The sequence below is a fragment of the Nelusetta ayraudi genome, unplaced genomic scaffold, assembly GCF_046127955.1.
Source record: "Nelusetta ayraudi isolate G7.1 ecotype Tasmania unplaced genomic scaffold, CSIRO-AGI_Nayr_v1 ptg000165l, whole genome shotgun sequence".
Taxonomy (NCBI): Eukaryota; Metazoa; Chordata; class Actinopteri; order Tetraodontiformes; family Monacanthidae; genus Nelusetta; species Nelusetta ayraudi.
The window spans coordinates 572116-594103 of record NW_027466215.1 but is presented as its reverse complement, the minus strand read 5'-3'; the positions used below and the strand labels follow the sequence as shown (position 1 = coordinate 594103).

Below are 21988 nucleotides of genomic sequence, written 5' to 3'. Positions count from 1 at the left end.
CTCTTACTGGCTCTAAAACAGCCCTTTGTGACATCACAGAAAATTTAGATGAAACAACAACGACAAAACTACGTTTATGAACATGAACGTTTTTTTGTTTTTTTTTGTCTTTCAAAGAAAACAAACGCAGAATCTGCACCGGCCTCAGACCTCATGAGCCTCTTTAATGAAAGGAAACAAAGAAAATGACCTCGGCCAGTTACAGCCTGTGTTACTCTCTTCAAGATGTCTCCACCGCCTCCTGCAGCAGCAGCAGCAGCAGGAACATGTGATAGCCATCGAGGGCCACCGAGCGGCTGGGCTCAGGACGTCTCTGGAAAAGCATGTGGGCGATAATGATGGAGCACAAGGAGGAAGAGGAGGAGGAGGAGAAGAGAGCCGCTCCCTCGGGGCTGGTGGGGGCCTGCTAAGCAGCTCAGCGGCTGCAAACAGCATCACGGCCCACATGTGCAAACATTTAAGATATCTGCTGGTGTAATGGGGTCAGCGTGGCCCCTCTCGGGGTCCAGTCTGGAGGAGCAAAGGACTCGTCCCACACCGCTTCTCTTGGCTCTCCTTCGCCCCCAAAACCTTCGTATTTCTTTCTTTCAGCGCCTCGGATTCGTTCAACATTTGCTCTCGTTTAGCATTCCTCTCTCTTTCTTTTTTCTTTTTTTTGTTAAACACTGAGTGCAGTTTTGTTTGTCTGCGAGTTCCTGAGAAAGCCACAGTGGGCCCACTGTATCCTGAGGAGGTGAAGATTAAAGGGGGCCGCATAATTGTTTAAGCATTGCCTGACTGAGCTCCAGTCCTTCCACCTGAGATAAACCATGAGAGACTGGCGGGAAGGAAGTAAAGGCCTCTCTCTACTACCCCCCTGTGGAAAACATTTTCACAGATTGCATTCAAAGATCCAGTTTTTCATATGATCATCCATCCATCTTCATCACAAGCGTTATTGCTGGGTCTGCTGGGTGAAGGCAGAGACATCCTGGACAATTGGCCACTTCATCCCATGTAAAAGGACTTTCAACCATTCACTCGCACACACACGCACGCACGCACACAGAGAGGGCTGGATTTGAACCCATGACCTTCTGGCTGTGAGCTAACCACTGCACCACCATGTCACCACTGGTTTTTTAAGATAACGAAAGCAAAAATTCAGAAATTAAGATGAGAAGAATAGACAATTAACAATTATGACACATTTTTAGGGCATTTTTAGCACTGTATGGCAAAAAAAAAAAAAAGTTTGCCCTGCTCCCTCCCACCAGAGGGGTGCACTTTAGTCACATGGTCACACGCAGGATTCGAACCAGCACCTTTGCCGACATATTGTCTCCAACATCCCCAACTGACGCCACCGTCACACACTTGGCCACTCAAATAATTTCTGCTGCTGCTGCATTTATCTTCATCAAACCTACTGATTCTCAGAGGAGTCGAAGCAACAACCTCTCGAGTCACAGTCAATCCACCAGCTCCCCGAGCTGTTGCTCCTGATGGACTCCACACGGCAATGTTTCAGTCATTCCTCGACTCTTAAAACCCCAAAGTTGTGAGCAGAGAACTGAACCATCCACCTCGCGAAGGAAGCTGAGCCTCGTGGCTTTAACAGGAGGCTGCAAAGAAAGGGCTAAACACGCAGGGGGACGCAAGTCCATAGGTTTTTGTTTTTCTTCAAATTTTGAATTTAATTATCTCATTTCTTCTACACACTGTGTTTACTTACTGGTGTCCACAGCAATATACTTTTAAAATCTAAAATTTTAATCAAATTCAATTTTCAGCATATGTCCTGCTGTGTATCTTTAAAAAAAGAAAAAAAAAAGAAAAAAGAAAAACATATTTTATTGTGCTATGGGTAGCATTGTCATAATTACCATAGGTTTTATTTTTTTGATAAATAACACGAAGCTGCTTCGCTGAAATCTGGGATGGACAATGAAACAAAGAAGATGGGTAGGAAACAAAAGGCTTCCATACAATTAAAATGGGCATTTTGCGCGCGCACGCACAAAAGAAAATTCTCCCGGTGAGACAACAATGACGAAGCACCACGAGTGGACAACGCTCGCGATGCGCAACTCATTTAAACGTGCTGCAGGTATTTATAGCGGCTATAAAACCCATCAGCAGTCGCTTGCCACAGCGCTCAAGTATGCGGGTGGATGTCCTGAGTTACTCCCACCTGTGGCCGAGCCTGTTTGTGCTCAAACAGAGGGGGAGGGGAGGGGAGGGGAGGTGAGGGGCAGCTTCAGAGGCAACGGCTCAGGGTTAAGAGGGAAGTGTCGAGAGTCGAGGGATTAAAAATGGAACAATGGCGGAAGAGTCTGGCCGAGATCTTTTATTTCAGGCACGGAAAGAGAAGAGCCTCTTCCTCTGGGTGGCGCCAGTCCTCTGTGCCACTCGTCCACTTCCTCTTCCTCCTTCCAGGGTCGGGTTGAAACACTGCAGTCACCTTATCGCGCGTGCCCCCCCCAGACGGACCAGAAATACAGTATTTGCACCAATGAGATCGATCAGTCAAAAAAGACGTCATCGCAACTGGGACGGCAGCGATCGGGGCTTTGTGTATTTTCAATCAATGGAAGGAAGAAAAAGAAAACTTTTTTTTCCAAGCCAAGAAAAAGACAAGAGTCCATGCACGGCACGCACACATCCTTATAAATCACTTTTCTTTATTTAAATCAGCGTGAGGCAGTTATGCTATGAACAATACAGGGGAAAAAAAAAAAAAAAAAAAAAAAAAAAAACACAGACAAAAACGGTGACAAAAAAGCAAGAGAGGTTAAAAGATGAGATCCAGTTAATAGTAACTGCACTTGGCACTGGAGACATTGGTGGAAAGAGGAGGAATAAAATAAAATAAAATAAAATAAAATAAAATACACATTTACGAAAATAGAAGTGCCTCCAGTCATGAAGTCGAGCGTTGGGAGACTGGGGAGCCACCGAGGCTCCGATCAGCGTCTCCACAAACACTAATTAACAGTTAGTTGTTGTTTTTTTTTTTTAAACCTCTAACAGTTTGTTGAAGCTGCGTCTCTTTCCTTTCTTTTATTTCAAACCCAGATTCAAATTTGTCTCATGGTCGACTTGTCGCTGCTCCCACCTCCCGGCCCCCCCTGAAAAGCGAGGGGGGTGGGGGGAGTCGGGGGGGGTCAAACAGCGTCGCCCTCAGCCCTCCGTCCCCACAACACGCAAAAAGAGAAAAAGAAAACCCCTCAAAGTACCGTTGACGCAGGAGGTTCGTGTTTGTAACTCTTAGGCCAAACCATCAGTTCTCTTCAAAATAAAATTTCATAAAAAATAAAAGCACAGAGGAAGGTCTGTTTGCACCACACACACTCCATTCACAATGGCAGCAGTGCACAGCAACACGAGGAGAAAAAAAAAAGTAGTAGAAAGTTAAACATTCAACCCAAAGAAGAAAAAAAGGCCAAACCGAAAAAAGCACAACTCTCCCCCAGGAAACAACCGTCATATCATTATTTTATTTTTTATATTTTTTTTAAAAAAGGAACAAAATAGCTGATGGGTTCTCGCTCAAAGTGGCCCCTGGCCCCCGACAGGAGACCCTCGCCACTCTCCAAGGTTTTGATCAAGTAAAAGGTTGCCGCCCTGTGTAGCTCTAGATCAGACACATCAGCAGATGAGTCGTTCAAAGGCGGCCCCACCTGGCGGAAACCTTCCACAACCTCCATTTCATGCACACTTTGACTCGCGCGGAGGAGTTTCAGTGAGACTCTGCAAAGATCGAAGACCGTTCTGGTGTTTTGTTGGTGGACCGAAACAACAACAAAAGAAAAGTTGGAGCCAAATTGAACACCGGGAGTCGAGACGAGAGAGAGTGGGAGAAAAAGAGAGAGCGAAAGAGAGAGAGGGGGAGAGAGCGAGAGAGAGAGAAATGAAGCCCAAAAGCCACAGAAGAAAAGAAGAAGGATAAATAGATATAAACTCTGCAATGTGAGGGGAGGGGGGGGTCGAATGTGTGAAAAATGCTGTGTGTACGAGTGTCTGTATATGCCTGTGTGTGTGTGTGTGTGTGTGTGTGTGTGTGTGTGTGTGAGAGAGAGAGAGAGTGTGTGTGTATGTGTGTATGTGTGTGCTCTGTCCGTCCAGTGCTTTATCTGACGGTGACGCCGAGCTTCTCCAGCACGCGCACTCCTTTCTCCTGGTACTCCTCCCGGGTCAGCCAGAAGTTGTCCTTGTCCTTCATGATGTCGGCCAGCACGGCGCCGCCCAGGAACACCATGTGCTTCCTCCTGGGAGGATCCTCGATCCGGATTTTGAATTTCTGAGGGGCGGGGGAGGGGGGGAGGGAAAAAAACAACGGTTTTGATCCGTGACACCTTTTCATTGTCTATGTCGTTGGTGCGGCTGCAATCAGATGTTTTGGCAGATTCAAGGTCCGGGGAAACACAGTTGATGCAGGAGCTGCAGGAGCCACTGATCTGCTCCCTTGAAATACATGAAATGGAGTTTGGTAACTCATCTGTTGTGTTATAAAAAGGGTAGAGACGGCTATCAAAGTAGGACTACAGCAGAAATACAGACAGATTTAAAACGCTGATTTGATTTCTGTCTGTGTGTCTAATGTTTGAAATGGTCCGATTTTAACCTGCCGAGAAGAGCGAGACGTCTCAGGCGTCTAAAAGGTCTGACATGGAAACAGACACCCACTGATGTAGGCGTTTGACACCTCTTTCTTTCCTTCTTCTTTAACCCCCCACTGATTGCCTCGACCTGCTGTAAACAATGTGTTCCGCTCCGATTTAAAACAGGGCCAAGTTAACCTCTGGCACCCCCTGGTGGCGGCGTTTAAACACCGCGCCGCACTGAGACCCGGTCGGAAGGAGCCGTCGTGATGACTGACCGAGAGCTTGTCCACGTCCCCCTTCAGCACTCGCTCCAGGTACAGCTGCTTCAGCTCCCGCTCCAGCCGAGAGGGCAGGCCAGGGTACATGGTGGAGCCGCCCGACAGCACAATGTGCTTGTAGAACTCGGGCCTGGAGGACGGAGGGACAGAGACAGACAGACAGACAGAGCGAGAGGTGAGAGCGGAAAACAGGAAGAGACGCCGCAGCTTATAATTAGACGGGATTGGTTCCTGGCCTGACCCCCCCCCCCCCCGGGGGGAGGCGGCACGTGTTGACATTTAACCGTAAACACACGGAGCCACTTTTACACCCTGAATTCAAGGCTGTGTCCTCCATCGCCCCCTACTGTCACTATGTAGTCACTACAGAGGGGCTACGCCATGTAGCGGCGTCTGATTGCTGAGCGAGTGTCAGCATTTGCTACAGGGTCCACTCCATGTATCCCACAATGCATCGCTAAAGTTGGTGTGTGTGTGTGTGTGTGTGTGTGTGTGTGTGTGTGTGTGTGTGTGTGTGTGTGTGTGTGTGTTGTACTGGCCTGGTGTCGATGTCGGCCGCCTGGATGGTGTTGAAGAGGAGCTCGGCCACGCCCACGCCCTCCACGTTGATGAGGTGCGGCTGGAACAGAGCCTCCGGGGCCTCGAAGCGCTCTCCTCCCACCTTGATCACACGGCCGTCTGGCAGCTGCGCATGTGTGGGAGGGAGGCAGGGACGAGTGGAGGAGGGGGGTGGGAGAAGAGAAAGAAAGAAAGAGAAAACATGACACCATCAAACGCAAGAAGAGGATGAAATGAGCGAGTCGACGAAAATCTTTCGTTGAACAAGAAAGAAAAAGGCCAACGACTGTGTTGAGGGTGAGCGCAGTGGAAACGGGAGTCAGGGGCGTCACTGCAACATTAAAGTGTGTGTTCACACCGAGAGAGACCGACAACCTCATAAACGACAAGTAGGAGCGCCGTGTGTGTGTGTGTGTGTGCGCAGAGTGAACGTGCTCGAGCAGAGAAAAGGCTTCATTCAGCCGAGGGCCGTGAGAGGAAGTGGAGGCCAGCCACCGCCGCAGAGTGGCTGCACAGGAAATGATGTCACGCTCAGTTCAGGGCGCCGACCAACCACAGCCACATTGCCCTCCTTGTTTCAGCGCACGCACGTACACACACAGGAAAACCACAATTACACATACACGTTCACACACAGCATGTGTGTGAACGTGTATGTGTCCACCAGCATGTGCGCACACACACACAAACAAGAAAACAACAATTACACACACACACACACACACACACACACACACACACACACACACACACACACACACACACACACACACACACACACACACACACACACACACACACACACGGTCAGCGAGCTCGGAGACTCAACATGGTCTGGCTGAGTCGTGCAGTCACAACTCTGTCCCAGCGTCTGGCTCGTGTGGTTCGAGGGGCCTCGGAAAGAAAAGCAACGACGGAGGAACACGCGGGGGCGGTTTTTCTTTTTTTTGGGAGTCCCAGACAAAACAGTCAGTCAGCAGCGCCAGCCAGCAGAGGTCGGCAGCAGCCACGAGGTGGCGCTCTGCTTCACTCACTGCACACATTCAGAAACCGTCATAAAAATGGAACCCGCTTGTTCCTGAGTGCAGGCACAAGTGGGTGGGTATTGAAGATGGATGGGTGGGTGGATGGATGGGTGGGTGGATGGATGGAAAAAAATCAAACACAGCGTCAGTACCGTGTAGGACTCCACCAGCACGGTGGTCTCCAGCGCCAGCTTCTGCTCCTGCTCGATGTTGTAGCCCACGTAGCACAGCTTCTCCTTCATCATGCGCACCGTCTCGAAGTCGGCCGAGTGGTTGAAGGCGTAGCCCCTCAGCAGCAGCAGCTGCACGGCGGAGGAGACGGAGGAGGGCAAACGGCACAACATAGAAGTCAGTCAAAAAGACACTGAGGTCCACGGTTGATTTGGGAAAGTGACAGGAATAAACGGTCACGAATGAGCGTCTACCTCATAGGTGTCAAACTCTGACACTACAAATCCCAGAATGCTCTGCTCAATCAGGACAGGACGTTCATTGAAGGATATTATTATTATTGTTATACTGTTGATATTTTATTTTTAAATGTAATATCAGACCATGGAAAAAGGTCAGTGTTGAAATTTAAATCAGAGGGCTGAGAATAAAAAAGGAGGCGTTTGATTTTTATTTACATTTTACTTATTTTGAAGAGTTTTTTTTTTAATTCAATATTCGATTTTGCATGTGTGCAATATGAAGTCATTTATTGTATATTGTGATGCTTTTGCTTGTTCCATATTCAGGTTGAAGCAAAACTTGTTTGGGTCATTATGGAAAGGTTCACAGTTCTATTTGGAGGAAGATTTGTTTCAACAAATATCAATGTTGGACCAAGACTTTGTCCAAATTTTAAATTTGGGCCCCACTGTGTATTTGAGTTGGATGTATTTTAGTTATTTTTGCTACGATAAAGGCATATATGCATTTACAATGACAAATGTATTTTACATTTAAATGACCAAATGTAAAGAAGTGGAGGTTGAGCTCATTTGTCTGATGATGTGCGTCGTTGGGAGTGGCGGAGTAACTGTGTACCTTGATGAGGTAGCGCGTGATGTCCCTGCCGGCGATGTCCAGGCGCCTGGTCAGGTGAGGCAGGCTGAAGCCCTCGTACACTGGGCAGATGTGGGTCACGCCGTCGCCAGAGTCCACCACCACCCCAGTCAGCAGGCCTGAAACAGGGAGGATTCTTCACACTGTCCCACCAACAGGTGTGTTTGTTTGTTTGTTTGTTTGTTTGATCGTTTCAGGTGCCATCATACCTTGGGCATAAAGTGTGAGCACAGCTTGAATAGCAATATAGACTCCTGAAAACTGGTAGGTCTCAAACATAACCTGCAGGAGGGGCAGAACACAGCGGGAGTGAGCGGAAAAATGAAGAGGCATCAACACAGAACTGAGATCTCCAAACCCTTGTTTACCAACACAGGAAAATGAAATAAAAGCACCTGTGGCAAACTGAAAAAACAGCCATAAGAATAGAATAGAATAGAATAGAATAGAAGCCTTTATTCAGACAATATTCAGACAATATTTAAGCAGTTATCTACGCTACATTGACAGATAAATGTTTCATTGCACTTTTGCGATCAACCAACCTCAATGATCTTCTCCCGGTTCTTGGTGGGGTTCATGGGCGGCTCCGTCAGCAGGATCTTGCAGTTGCGCGAGTCGATGTTGAGCTTCTCCGGGCCGAAGGTGTAGTCCCACAGGTGCTTCATGTCGTCCCAGTTCCTCACGATGCCGTTCTCCATGGGGTAGTTGACCTCCAGCATGGAGCGCAGCTCGCTGGCCTCGTCGCCCACCATCAGGTCCTGGTTGGAAAGGGTCGAAGGTTAAAGCGAAAGCCAGAGAGCTGCGTTCACCGGAGTGCGACGCATCTGAAGAGGAAGAATTGGGCAACTCGGCTGCGCAGTTTAAGGAAATTGAATCTCTCGTTTTAGCTTGGACGAGCTGGCAAAGCTTTGGCTGCTGATCAACCGGAACTTGAGGGATGAAAGTTGATCAATTGAAAATGAAAGGAATAAATGCAACAACAACAAAAAATATCGCAGCCATATTAAAACTAAAACAATTTAGTGAGGCCGGAACTGGTAAAGTACACAAATCTTCAAGCTTTCAGTACCAACCAGGGACACTAGCAGAAGTTACCGGTCCATAAGAAGCAGAACTACCAGGTTCAACCCCCCCTAATGTCATTTTAGCCCGAATGACAGGAAAGGAATCTTGAATCTTGAATGTGCATTGAATTGCCCCATTTATGAAAAAATAACCATCTCAGACTTAATGCAAAAGTCTATAGACATGGACAAAACAATGAAAAGGTTAAACATTAGGTTAAAGTTAACAGGTGAAATACACTGCATTCCAGTTCTGAGTCAGTTTCCGAGCATGCACGAGCCATTATTGTCCATGCATCTGACGCATACCTGGAAATGCGCATCTTTATTTTATGCTACAGCAAACCACTTGTATTATTAGCGCGCTATTCTTTTAGCTCCGTTTTAGTTTGTCTACCCGTTACTGTGATTAACACTGGGTGCTCGCAGCTGCGCGCGCCTGAGCTCAGTCAGTGTTCAACACAGAGCCAAGAGTCCTTCGTTCTATTCGGAGACTTCAAAGAAGTCTGCAGAAGGCCAGAATTATATTGGTTCACGTTGTGTGCTTTGGAATCAACAGAGAGACCGGGCAGAGGCCAGGCCCCCATGTGGTCTCATGAAAGAAAAAAAAAAATGTAAAAGATAAACAGAAAAACAGATGTGCTCTGGTGCTACCACCTTCTTCAGCTGTGCACCATGTTTCCACCAGTCTGAACGCTTCTGCAGCACTAGCAAAAGGTAAAACTAAAAAAAAAACTAAAAATAGAAAAACAAAAACCCACAAAGTGCGGCAAAGTCTTGTGAATCTTCTGAGAAAATCAAAGAGAAAGAAAGTCTTGTCACATTTTCAGAAATGGGAATGGGAATTCGTTGTGGGCCACTTCAAAAGGAATTGTACCGATGCATTCTGGGCATCCAAGGAGATCAAAGTCTTTGGCGCCGGAACTGCGGGATCCTCTGTGAACATTCCACTCACAACACACGACCGGCAAAGTATTGCAGCCCGTAATTTGTTAATGAAAACGTCCGATCCACACCACCTTCTGACACTCGTCAAGGCCATTAAACTCAATAAACTCAACACTCAAACTCCCAAAAGGACAACCTTGTTGAAATGCAGTTGAACTGAACAAGCGTGAGTAGATAAAGATAAAACAAAAGAAATTGAAAAAGATTGAAGCAGAGACGAGCACAACAGGCATCATTTTTTGGTTTAGTCCAAACCAACGTACACCTCTTCAGAGCAGCGGGCAGCACACAACAACCTCAACTTACCATCTTCTTGGAACTCTACCTCATCAGGTGCAAACAAAACATGGAGAGGAAAAGTAAACATTTTTTAAAATCTTTTTTTAAGAAGAAAAAAACTGAGGCGGAATACAAGCAGACTGCACACTTCAATCATAATCATAATAATAATAATAATAATAATAATAATAATAATAATAATAATAATAATAACATGACAAGATTTTAGACCCAAATACGTGGGTGATTTGATATTTTGGCTCCCTTTTCTCATTTCAGTCATCTCCATCTGTTTGACAACAGGCTCTGTTGTCTCTGAATAAAGCACACGCTCGATCGTGGGTAGAAGCAGACCGACTCATTCTTACCTTGATTTCAATATTTCCAACTTTGGCTGTGGAGCGAATGATGGGCCTCCCAACAAGTGCAGGGAAGATATGCTCTGGGAAGTTGGAGCCTGCATATCCACACTTGACAAACTACATGAGGGGGAAAAGACAAAAAGAGAAGATGAGAAGATGCAAAATAAGGCCCATTGAATCCCTAAAATTTAGATCACAATGCAGCTCGAATATAAAATAACAACACCTGTGGGAGAGTTCCCCCTCCACCTTTTAATCATGGAACTTATCAAAGTGCACGGTCTGAAAATGTCTCCGTTTCAACTTGCAAATACACAAAACACATTTTGCACGAGCCAATAAAATCTGCATATAGAGGCGACGGAAATGAATTGTCGCCGTTGGTGGTGGCTGTGGCAGACAAAAGCAACTTCCTCTTGACTTCTGCATTCAACTCTGACCGAGGGCAAAGATTGACTTTATTAGTTGCACACACAGCTTATGAGGAACCCCTACGTTGGTGGCAAAACAGTCTTAAGTCATCGGCCTTTTGTTAAAAAAAAGAAAAAAAAATACCGGTCACGCAGGTAACTAACGGCTGCGTTACCTGTGTCTATTTCGCAAGAAACCCTTGACACACAGCCACACATTTCCGGGCGTATATCTAGCTAAGCACTGAAAATGTGAGAAGGGGGAAACCGTAAAACGGTACATATACACGCCATGAATACCTGGCGTTCTTTTATTATTTTTTTTTAAAAGGCGAAAGACCTCAGCAGTCGTTAGTTATGTGACATTACTTATCCGGGAAGTGGCTGCTAGCTACTGCACAGGAAAAGGCAACTAGGTAGTTCCCCAATTATCTCATAGGGCCTTGTTTAGATTGCACCTAGCTCACACCGAGAACCCCCACTGACAGATAATAATGCAATGTTTAATCATTCATGCAAAAATACAGTCGTTCACTCTGAAAACTGCAAATTGGTCTGACGAACAACGCCGCTTCTCTACTGTACGAAGCCAGACAGCCAGCTGTTAAATGCTAGCACTAGCACGGTAGCTCGCCGCCTTAATCTTACTAACCACTGGGCGTAAGGGGGTAAAATTGCTCGGATTGATTCATTCGGGCATACGCGGCTACATGAGATGGGACTCCTGAGTTGCGTGTTCAGCCACAGTCTCGATTTGTGACGCCGTTTTATGAGGCGTTTCCGCATTGGGTCTGGATGAATGAACGCTAGCGGGCTAGCTCGCATACCCACCCCACCTAGCTCAGACGCTGACAGCGCCACTTCCTGTTTCGACAAATCGCTCCAAATAACGGCGCGGGGTGAGACAAATGGAAAAATCAACTCGTGCCAAACCGTTGGGTGGACTTACCCCGGTCCCATTGTCACAGACCACCACTTTCCTTCCTTGGCTGTCCATTTTTTAAGAGCCCAGTTGCCGCTGTACCTCCCTCAACTTTCTTCAGCAAGCCGGAAGGAAGACAGAACCAGCCAGGCCGAGAGGAGGAAGGGAAGGGTGTACGACGACATCGTCGTCGTCATCATCATCATCTGCTGACTTAGCCAAAACTTGATGAGGTTACGTTTTAACATACTTGTTTAGCCTAGTTTTGACTTAATGCAACATACAGGATATACGTTTTTACCCACAGGGGACCTCAGAGATGTTTCTGAATTTTCATTCAAATGAAGAGACAAACCAATTTATGGGTGTTGTGTGAAAGCACAGGTAAGGTAAAAATGCGAAAGATTCAACGTGATTTTTTTTTCTTCTCTAAAAGCTAGGTTTCCTCCCCTCAATTTCATTGGTTTTTTAAATTTTATTTTTACCATGACACTCAAAAATTCTACCGTGCAGTTTAGATTTTACACGATTCAAGTATCCACCTCGTTTTAAAAACAGATGATAGACTTATGCAGTTCTTCTAGCTTTACTTACCGCTATCCCAAATGATATAAAAAGACAAATTATGATCAATAAACATGCAAAGGCAAACACCTGTTTAAAAAAAAAAAAAGGCACATCACACCTGTTGAAGCTTTCCAAGATAAGGGAACGTAGAATCAGTTGTAGTTGTAGCAGAGGCAAAAAAAATTAATGAATAAATGATCCGCCCATTATGAGATCTATGAAACAAACAAAAGTGAAGCCAGGAAGATACAATCAGCTGATTTATTTCAGTATTTTACATACACATAAACACTTGATTGCGGACTCTTTTCTTCTTTTTTTTAACTGTTTTTTATTGCAGTGCATTTGGTTTGCATTTGCGCAGTAGCTCTGAGGAACAACAATCAAAAGGAAAACAGGTTTTCGTCACCAAACTATAGGTCCATCTTTTTTTTTTTCCTGATAAAGTACTTTATAGAAAATAACTGCTGGTAGAAAAGGCACAACTCATCCTGTTACAGTGTAACTGCAGTGTGTAAGTGGCTTCTTTTTTTTCTTTTTCTTTTTGGAAACAACTTTCCACCTTCCTACTCAGTAATGAAATACTTTTGAAAAATGAGCTGTAGCCAAAATAAGAAAGGAAAAATAATGTGACCGGTTCAGAGTAATTGTCGATCAATCTCTTGAAGTTACCGATTTGAAACGAGCACCGTGTAGTATTGAATTGTGACCCGTATTTGATTACAAGTGGCATTGTTGGATTTGCAGAGATCGAAGCAGAAAATGGTAACTGATGCAGTTACAGCTGCAGCCTTACAGGTTTGGATGGGTCACTGTTTTTCTGCCGCACATGAGGAGCCACATCTTTGAGGCCAAGACAACAACCCAGCAGACATGTTACACTCAATCACGGAAAGACAAAAGAAAAAAACAGATTAAAAGGGGTTTGCATGAGATGAAAAAAAGGAAGTAAAACCAGCAGTATTTATAGATGTGTAAATGGCTTGCTTGTCTGTGTCCGACTACACAGTGAATTCTCTGCCCATCATGCGGCAAAACGACGTTGCATCACTCGCTGTACTGCGCTCAAAAATGTCCAGAATAAATGTTTTTTTTTAATGTGTTTGACTTGTTGATTTTATAAACGGGTATTGGTGTCACACAACCATTAAGCATCAGACAGCACAGTAGCAGCGAGCACATTTTCTTCACAGTGGTTGTCATAATAACCGTTAGTAGGCCAGCAAAGAACCAACCAACCAACCAAGAATAGAACCCACATAAATTCTTTTATAGTCGTGGAGAATAAAAGGGAAGCAACTGACGTGTTTCCTCTTTTTTTTTTTCAGTGATTGTTGACAAGTCCAGAAGAAGAAGAAGAAGAAGAGGAAGAGGAGGAGGAGGAGGAGGAGGAGGCAGGGTCTGACGATGCCGCCTACTTCCAGCCCCAGAAGTGAGGGGCTCTGCGAGGGGACGTCCCAACCTGAGTGCTGCTGCTAAGGCCACGGCTGCTGCTGCTCCAATCCGGCTGGCTGGAGGAGAGCGCCACCTAGGGCAGAGAACACAGTCACAGCATGAGGGGCTGGCCTGGAACAGGCCCATTCCTTAATCTAAAACAGACACGAGCCAAATCTCATTAAAAAAAAAAAAAAAAAAATCTAAAGGCTTGCCTGCACTGCGTCTGTTGCTGGGGCTGGTGCGTCCCGGCTCTCTGGAGGAGTGTTTGCTGCACGCGCCTTGTGTTCTGGAGAACAGACGGCTGGCATGGAGTCTTTGGTGGCCTCTAGAATACCCTGCCGAATGGAGTTAAAAAAATCAAAAAAAAAATCAGAACACCGTCTTTCATCTGTGATCAGTCTGTAATTAATCTTTAAACGCTGACCTCAACCTGAGGTTCAGACTCACAGTGTTTTCTGCTTCCACTCCGAGGCACCTGAGCAGAGACCTGTTGGACTGGGAACCCCCCCAGTGGAACTTGAGGCCATCTGCACTGTGAGGGTCCTGCTGGAGCCACCACATCCCCTTCTGGATCCTGAATACGGATTGACATGGAAAGACAAACTCAAGATCTTCTATCTAGAACAGGCCCGGGCAAACTACGGCCCGGGGGCCATATGCGGCCCGTTAAGCTCGTTAATCCATCTCTGCCGAACTTGAAGAAATTATATAAATAGTAAGTAAGTCATGGAATAGCTATATTTTTTTTATCCATTTTTCAAAGACAGATATTTTATTTTAACACTTTTGTTAATTTTCAATTAACATCAAAGCACGTTTCTACATATCCCATAAATTTTTTTTTTCCTCCTCCATCTTATCTGCTCCTGCTCCGGCCCCCTCTGTCAAATTCTAGACCCCAGTGTAGCCCTCCCCTGATCTAGAACAAAGGATTAAAGGTAAAGCCGCCACCTCGGCGAGAACAAAAATATCTCCATTAATTAAGCTCCTGCTCACGAGTGGAATGTGGGACGGAGGTGTTGAGTCTCTTCCATCTTCTGGCTGTCGGGCAGGTGACGTCCAAGACTGAGCACCTCTTCCTCCTCCTCCTCCTCCTCCTCTTCCTCCACCTCCACCTTCTTCTCAGAAGAATGCTCTTCCTCTGGGAAACTGTCGAGGAGGAGCTGCTGCACCTGGCAGGAGGGCAAAGCCTGCTCAGAAAAATTTTTTTTTTTTGTTCCTTTTTCAGAAAACGTATTTTGATACATGAGGTAGATTTCAGAATGTTGATTTTACCGTTTGCACCTGAGCCCCCTGGTGGCTGAACTCCGCCCACTGGCCTTCCTCGTTGCCCTGTGTGGGCGCAGTGCAGAAGTCTGCAAAGCTGTCGCTGGGCGGGAGGGTCCCGAGGATTAGAACCGAACCTTCAGCAGCAGCTGCGGAGTGAGACGGCTCGGAGGTAGCGGAGCTTTCCTGAGATGCAGAGCAGCTGCGATAACCTGCCGCGCTGATAAATGAGTCTGAGTAACAGTAGTTCTCCACCTCTCCCCCTTCCTCTTCTTCTTCTTCCTGGTCCGTCTGGTCCCAGTCTGTCTGACTCTCTGAACCCAGAGAAGAAACGTTGGGCTCCCAGTCTGCAGACAGACACTCCACCGACAAGTCGTCGAAGGAGGACGCCAAGTCCTCGGACACAGAGTCGTGCAAGCTGAATGTTTGTGAGAGAGCGGGAAGGCTCTCCTGTTGACCCTTTGACCCCGAGGCGTCCTGATGCCTCCCGCTCCTCTGGCTGTCTGCGCTCCAACGCTCCGCCCCAAACTCCGACTCCTCAGTGTCTTCGGCGTCCTGGCAGCGGCGGTGGTCCTGAGTGGGCGGGGCCAGCGATGAAGCCCTTTTGTCACAGTGCAGGTCCATGGTGAGACCGGGTCTGGGCTCACACCCCTTCGGGTCCAGTTCCTCGACGCCACCCGGAGGAGTGAAGCTGCAGCACCAGGCGTGCGCCGCCTGATCGCTAAACACAGTGAATAAGAATGAGAAGAAATAAGAACGCAAACAAACAATAAAAGCAATACAATAAAACAATAAAATAACACATTTTATATTTAAATTCTTCAAAATAGCTACCTTTCATAAAAAGCATATTTAGAGTTATTTAACTTGTTTTTCTTTGCTGCGTAATTACATATATCTTGCTCGTATTTTTTTAGGTCTTCAGTATGTAGAAAGTACTTTAGACAAAGAAAAAACATTGCATGAGACAGTGTGTCCAAACGTTTGACTCGTAGTGTATACAAATTATTTACATATCTAAATAAGTGTTAAAATAAAAAATAAAATACACTCAGCGAACCCTGTTTCCAACGTGGGGGAGGGTCCCGGCACTGGGCAGGACGTGAGCTTCCCAGACATCTGGCCTCCGTCAGGAAACGAGTTCAGGACGTGCACAAGCACATCAGCGTCACGACCGCCGTCCTGGTGCGGGTGCACGGAGCAGGCGGGTCGGGCCTGTTTGACGGGACGGGCGGAGCTGCAGCCCGGTTGCTGCGTCGCTGCCGAAGATTGTTCGAGGCCCGTCGACGAATCGCAAGAGTCGGCACGAGAGTGTCCGACCTCTTCCCGCTCATCTGCTCCAACCTTCCCATCACCTCCACGGACCGTCCGGGGAGCTGTGGGGCAGTGTGAGGGTGTGGTCTCCGCTGGCTCCATGGGTTGGCCTGGCGCCACCTGAAGGCCTCATGAATCTGAGTGAGGACAGTGAGAGAGCGTTAGCGTGGACAGCAACATTCCCTGACATTAAACGCAGCACAACGGGAGAAAAAAAGACAAGTTTGTGTCATTTTTCTGAGCTGACATGAATCACTGCTGTGCAGAGGTGTGTATCCTTGTTTCATGTTGCGCAACAAAAACAGGATCAAATAGATTACTAAATAAAAATATATATATGTTTTTGTTCTATTTCCAATGCACTTTATATATCCACCCAAATATTCAAAAAGTGTAATATATTGTGAACATAATTTTTTTGATGAAGAGGTGTAATTGAAACTAAATTACAGTTATTTTTGGACTACTTTCACTGAACACATACAACACAGATTATGTGTTGAGCAAACAAACATTACCCTCCTTGACATTAAAAGGATGTTGCTCAAACATAAAAAAGAAAAAAGAAAAAAAAAGTGGGGGACACGTGACTACCCGAGATTGGTGTCTGGCTATTTAAAATACCCGCAGCCTCACCTCATTGTCAAACGTATCCTTTTTTAAACAATAACGAAAAAATTCAACCACATAGTTACTGTGGACTGCTGACCACGGAGTGGCAACACAGTGACCCGGCCTGCCCACCGGTGCAGCCGGCCGGTGACTTACCTGGCACACAGGTAATACTAGCCGTTGCTTTGTCTCCATCGAGCTGCATGTTACCAAAGGGGAAACCCGTCTACAGACGCCGCAGCCTCATAAAGCAGCGCCAACGGCAAACTTTGACGGTGAGATTAAAGACCTGCGACCTTTATCGGATGAATAAAAAAAACGGTGGAAATTGTCAAAATAAGTCCTATTTTTTATTTTTAAGAAGACGACGAAATAAAACCAATTAGTAAATAAATGCTGCTTAACGCTTGCTTTAATCTCCCTGGGTGATTATCAGCACGCAGGGTTCGGTCCTAAATCCGCATTCCGCTATCTTGTCACAACACAGCGGCCGATTAGCATTAGTTAGCCTCGGAGCTAGCTGGTGTTCTACAACAGCTCACAAACAGTGACGCGCTTTATAAATGGGACAGGCCACCAGACACGCATTCGAGGCGTCACGTATAAAAGGAAATTACCAGCACTTATTGTCTTGTCTTCATGTCTGGTTCGTCGGTCAGCAAGCAGCCTTATTAGCTCTCCGCCCCTCCGCTATGGAAGCAGGAAGCAAGTGTGTGTTATATGTGTGCACAAAGCAGAGAGTGCTCATCGCGGATGGCTGTGTATATAGACGATCTTTGACGTTGTTTGGAGGAAACAGCACCCCCAGATGGTGAGAAAGAAACTTACACTGATTCCAAAAATCTATCTAGGAACATTCGTGGTTTAGTTGAAACAGAAATAATAAGCGTAACAACATTTTTCCTGATTTTGTTTTTTGTTTTTGTTTTTTTTAATCAAAAATTACTTTAAACAACTATTAACGAATATCTTCTAGATTCTACCGTTATTTCTACCAATGGAAATGTAGATTTTGGAACTTTTGAAGAGCCACCTTCATCAAATAGTTTTTAGATCTTGACCAAAAAAAGAAGCAGAAAGCAACATCTTGGCAGCAACAACAGAAAAACCCTTGCAAACAATTTCACACCCTTTTTTTAAAAGTGATAATGTCAAATTATCAACTTTTATTTGTTCCAACTCTCAGACCACACTCACACTCATCAACACCAAATTTCACTAAAAAATATTGACAGGTACTTTTCATATCATAATATATTCATGAAGTACATAAGTGTGAACATATCTCTTCACCGATCAACAGTAGGCATGGGCTGACATTAGCTATTACAGAATATCACAACATTTGCCGTCATATGCAATGTTTTTCACAATATCAATCATAGAACAGTTGTTACGGCATCCTCCTACTTTTATTTTTGAAAGGAAACGCAGAGAATGTGCGATGATGGCAAGTTTGGATACGCACACAACGTTTCAATACACAGACATGGAGGAGTTAGTCACAAAGAAGAATGTCGGCTGGAAAGATTGGCAACATTTTGGCCTCAAACCCGGGGGGGGGGGGGGATGGCAAACCGACAAATTCAAACAAACCCATCTGTCGCCATTGCAGCCAACAGGTAAGCAATTATCAGACCTGCTAACCTGTGCGCATTTTGTGTAGCGGGTACGCAATCTGATCACCCAAGGACGTTGGTGTAACTCGCCTCGCTTTTAAACTACGCAAAAAGCTGCAAAGGTGCCACTTCTGTGGGAAAGTGCCTGTGCAGTACTCAGCACAATGCGCAGCTCAGCATCTCCACTGTCTCCCCGTCTGGTCTGGGTCCTGTGTGTCAGCAGACACGCCAGCTTCTGGTAAATCTGAACCTTTAATAACTTCACTTTCAATGTGAAAACATTCAAGCTGAAGTCTTCAGAGGAAAGAAAAATGGACAGATTTGCGGGCCAACGCATCGTTGATGAAAATAAATAAATAAAAGGACATTTAGCAGCAGCAAGTGCATCTGCATGTGCCAATGTTACAGGTTTGTCTGTGTGGGTGTGTGAGTGCATTATATATATATGTATGTATATATATATATATATATATATATATATATATATATATATATATATATATATATATATATACGTATATATAATACACATACATACGTGTATTTATATAGACGATAATATTGCTAACCACAATATCATGCTATCAAATTTCGGATATCGCCCCAGCCTAAACTACAGATGATGTCGTTATTAAACAACGCTCCATGAGTACAATGGTTGGTAGTTGTTGTGTGGGTAGGTATAACGTAACACTGATGCAGACCAATATTTCAAATGAATCTCTTGAAATTGATGAGCAGTTTCTTCAACAGAAGTGCCAACAAGTATCAGAAAAGTATTTATTTATTTATTTTTTGCGGGGGGGTTTCGTCTTCACAGACTCTGCTGTTCTTCCGAGTCACTCTGAGCGTCATTCTCCTCGTTGGGCCGATCCCGCCGTTTCTCACGCACGTGTCGCTTCCACGACTCGTGAACGTCCAAGTGCACCTTTAGCTCCGCGCTGGTGTAAAAGCCTCTGCCGCACGTCGTGCAGCGGTGGGACTTTTTGGCGTCTACGGTCAGTTTCCCCCTGCAGTACTTGGAGTGGTAGCTGCTGACGAACCTCAGGCCGCACTTGGGACACAGGTACGGCCTCTCGCCCGTGTGCCGCCTCATGTGAACGGTGAGGCTGGAGCTCTGGGTGAACGACTTGCTGCAGAGCTTGCAGGTGAAGGGCTTTTCGCCGGTGTGGACCCTCATGTGCAGGATGAGGTTGGGCCTCCTCTTGAACTCCTTGCCGCACTGCAGGCACTCAAAGCGCTTCTCCTCGTCCGGAGACGAGGAAGCCTTTCCCCCGTACGAGCCCGTGCAATATTTAAAGTGTTTGCCCGAGGGGAAGCTTTTGCCACATCTTTTACATAAATACGGTCGCTCGCCGGTGTGCACCCTCTGGTGAACGACACGAGCAGAGTTCTGGGAGAAGGTTTTACCGCAGAAGTCGCAGCTGAACGGCTTTTCGCCCGTGTGGATCCTGACATGCAAAATGAGCTGGTGTCTCTGCTCAAACTCCTTGTTGCACTTCATGCACTTGAACGCCTTTTGCCCTTCGTGACTCTGGTCCACGTGTCTGATGAGGATGGAGTCCTTTTTAAAAATTTTCCCGCAAAAGCGACAGGTCTTCTCTTCTCTGGGAGGCTCCTCCATGTCCACGTAGACTTCAATGCTGTGATACTCACACAGCGACGAACCGTCTTCTTCATTCCAGCCCTCGTTCGCGCGGTCGACGGCATTCGCGTCTTCGTCGGCAGAGGGCGGCGGAAGCTCGCATTCAGTCTTGAGCGCCGGTGCTGGAAATCCCACTTCGGAATTGTAGAACGCATCAGCTGTCTGCGGAGTGACGAACTGATCCAAGGGCTCCTCTTTGATCTGCGGTGGCTCTGGGACGGCGTGCCCCTGGAGAAGTGGAAAATGTGCCACCATCACTCCACAAGGCTGCACTGAAGGGACGAGCACCTCTGGGAGAACCTGCGTGGCTGGAGGACGTAGTGGAAAGGACAGAGGAATGAGACATCTGCAGAAACCTGTATGCACATGTTGCTAAAGTACAATTTCAATGTATTTATTTTTCAAGACGAAATTTGAACTTGCAGATTAAAGACCTGACACTCGATACTTTAACCAGTCCATTAAACTGTGAAGTTCAGCCCACTGTGCGACCAAAAAAAAAAGCTCTAAAATCTCACTTGGGCGAGGCTGCCGACTGTCTACCGACGACTCCAAAGATTTCGGCTCTCTGCCAGTTTCAGCTGCTTGTGATTTTCCCACCGCAGAGCACCTGCTGTCAGCGTGAGATTCATTCCTCAACCTGTTAGAATTTTGCCAAAAGAACATGACAACAACAACAACAAAAAAATAAAAATAAAAACCAAAAACAACTGATGAGAATCCAGTGAAATATTATTGAGGGGGAAAGAGAGAGAGGAAATAAGAAAGAAAATGAAGGTTTACTTACATGTTCATCTTCAGCTGAACTCGCAGACACTCGCTGGGCGTCAACTTGGGGAACACCGAAGGAACGAAGTCTGGGTTTGACGGATCCATCGATACCTTCCCTGTCGTGGGGTTTCATGACTTAGCTTAGCGAGTTGCCAGGTGCACAGCAAGCGTAATAATACAGTGACAGTGACAGGACTTCAGTGAATGTTAGCGCATGCACAACATGATGTCACATCTGAACTTTCTAGGCACGTCTCGGTTTGTTTACATGTAAAGTTATCCATGCTACAGGCTAACTGCTAACGCTGCCCAATGTGTCACTTGTTGTATACCATTTAATATATGCTTATGAGCTCGTAGTGAAGATATGATCTTTGCCGTATTTTTCTTTTTTTTTGTTTTTTTTTTACAATGACAAGATTTCTTTGATAAACAGGGGACATTTCCCCCCCAATGAAGTCCTTGCCTGATATGAAATGAGCGCTGCAGATTCGCGCATTCGCGATGGTGTCTTCATTCCAGTCCGTTCGATTGATAGCCTGCAACCACAAAGCTCTGCGTTCCTCTTCAAAGGGCGTCCTGGTCGACGGTATTCTGTGAAAGTGGATTTCTTTAGACTGTCCGTGTCTGTTCTTGCATCCAATGGCGCAACAAGACATCTTGCATTCCCCGTTCTAGAACGTTTTCGGTCGCGCTCCCAATACAACGTCCCACCGTCCGTTTCCGCTGTCTCAGCCAGGCTCTACTCCGCCGCGCCACGCTGCGTGCGCAACTGTGCCCGACGTCGACGATGAAGACCCACGAAGAAGAAAGGCTGCGTTCAAAACACTCAGGAAAACAGGGAGTCTGCTGCCGCATTACACGCTAGTAATCCAAAATACAATAACCGGCTACTTTCGAGAAAGAGATAGGTTTAACAAACGCAGTATATCAATCTTGATTATGTCATTGCTTATTTTCACATTGTCATTTGTATTTCATACTTTAGAAACACCCCGTGACCCTGAGCTCGGGAATAAGCGGGTATTGAAGATTAATGAATGACTGACTTTATAAACAATTACCAGCCTTACACGAACATTGCAAAAGAACAGTAAATCCAACGCATTAGCTACGTTTAGCAATGTTCAATTCATCGTGATTTTTTTTCCTTAAAATCCACCAAATCCACCTGCTATCAAGTTATTTTCCATATAATGTTATATAATTGTTGCTTAAATTGGATTGAAATCTTTAATTGAAACATATTTCAATTAACAATTATCGTGTGAA

At 45.8% G+C, this 21988-nt stretch overlaps 3 protein-coding genes across 6 annotated transcripts; all 3 read right to left on the bottom strand.

Annotated features, from left to right (window-relative positions):
• Positions 1-2646: 2646 nt before the first annotated feature.
• Positions 2647-11675, bottom strand: LOC142880304 (actin-related protein 2-A). The gene is made up of 9 exons (XM_076014116.1): positions 11513-11675; positions 10160-10270; positions 8043-8258; positions 7707-7779; positions 7480-7616; positions 6600-6749; positions 5404-5549; positions 4862-4994; positions 2647-4282 (listed from the first exon to the last, which is right to left on the bottom strand). Exons 1-9 carry the CDS (start codon positions 11558-11560, stop codon positions 4112-4114), a joined length of 1185 nt encoding a protein of 394 aa, XP_075870231.1. The 5' UTR covers positions 11561-11675; the 3' UTR covers positions 2647-4111.
• A 683-nt stretch (positions 11676-12358) lies between these two features.
• LOC142880301 (uncharacterized) lies at positions 12359-17462 on the bottom strand. 3 transcript variants are annotated; one of them, XM_076014112.1, is made up of 8 exons: positions 17299-17444; positions 16838-16977; positions 15816-16206; positions 14765-15476; positions 14486-14679; positions 13937-14063; positions 13702-13824; positions 12359-13580 (listed from the first exon to the last, which is right to left on the bottom strand). In XM_076014112.1, exons 3-8 carry the CDS (start codon positions 16169-16171, stop codon positions 13467-13469), a joined length of 1626 nt encoding a protein of 541 aa, XP_075870227.1. In that variant the 5' UTR covers positions 16172-16206; positions 16838-16977; positions 17299-17444; the 3' UTR covers positions 12359-13466. The 3 variants fall into 3 exon arrangements, with proteins under 3 accessions (XP_075870227.1, XP_075870226.1, XP_075870228.1); XM_076014111.1 differs by lacking the exon at positions 16838-16977 and having other exon boundaries at positions 17299-17462; XM_076014113.1 differs by lacking the exon at positions 16838-16977 and having other exon boundaries at positions 14486-14661; positions 17299-17462.
• A 365-nt stretch (positions 17463-17827) lies between these two features.
• Positions 17828-21481, bottom strand: LOC142880302 (uncharacterized). 2 transcript variants are annotated; one of them, XM_076014115.1, is made up of 4 exons: positions 21183-21481; positions 20733-20832; positions 20464-20558; positions 17828-20253 (listed from the first exon to the last, which is right to left on the bottom strand). In XM_076014115.1, exons 1-4 carry the CDS (start codon positions 21373-21375, stop codon positions 19115-19117), a joined length of 1527 nt encoding a protein of 508 aa, XP_075870230.1. In that variant the 5' UTR covers positions 21376-21481; the 3' UTR covers positions 17828-19114. The 2 variants fall into 2 exon arrangements, with proteins under 2 accessions (XP_075870230.1, XP_075870229.1); XM_076014114.1 differs by having other exon boundaries at positions 20464-20585; positions 21183-21480.
• Between the last annotated feature and the right edge of the window lie 507 nt (positions 21482-21988).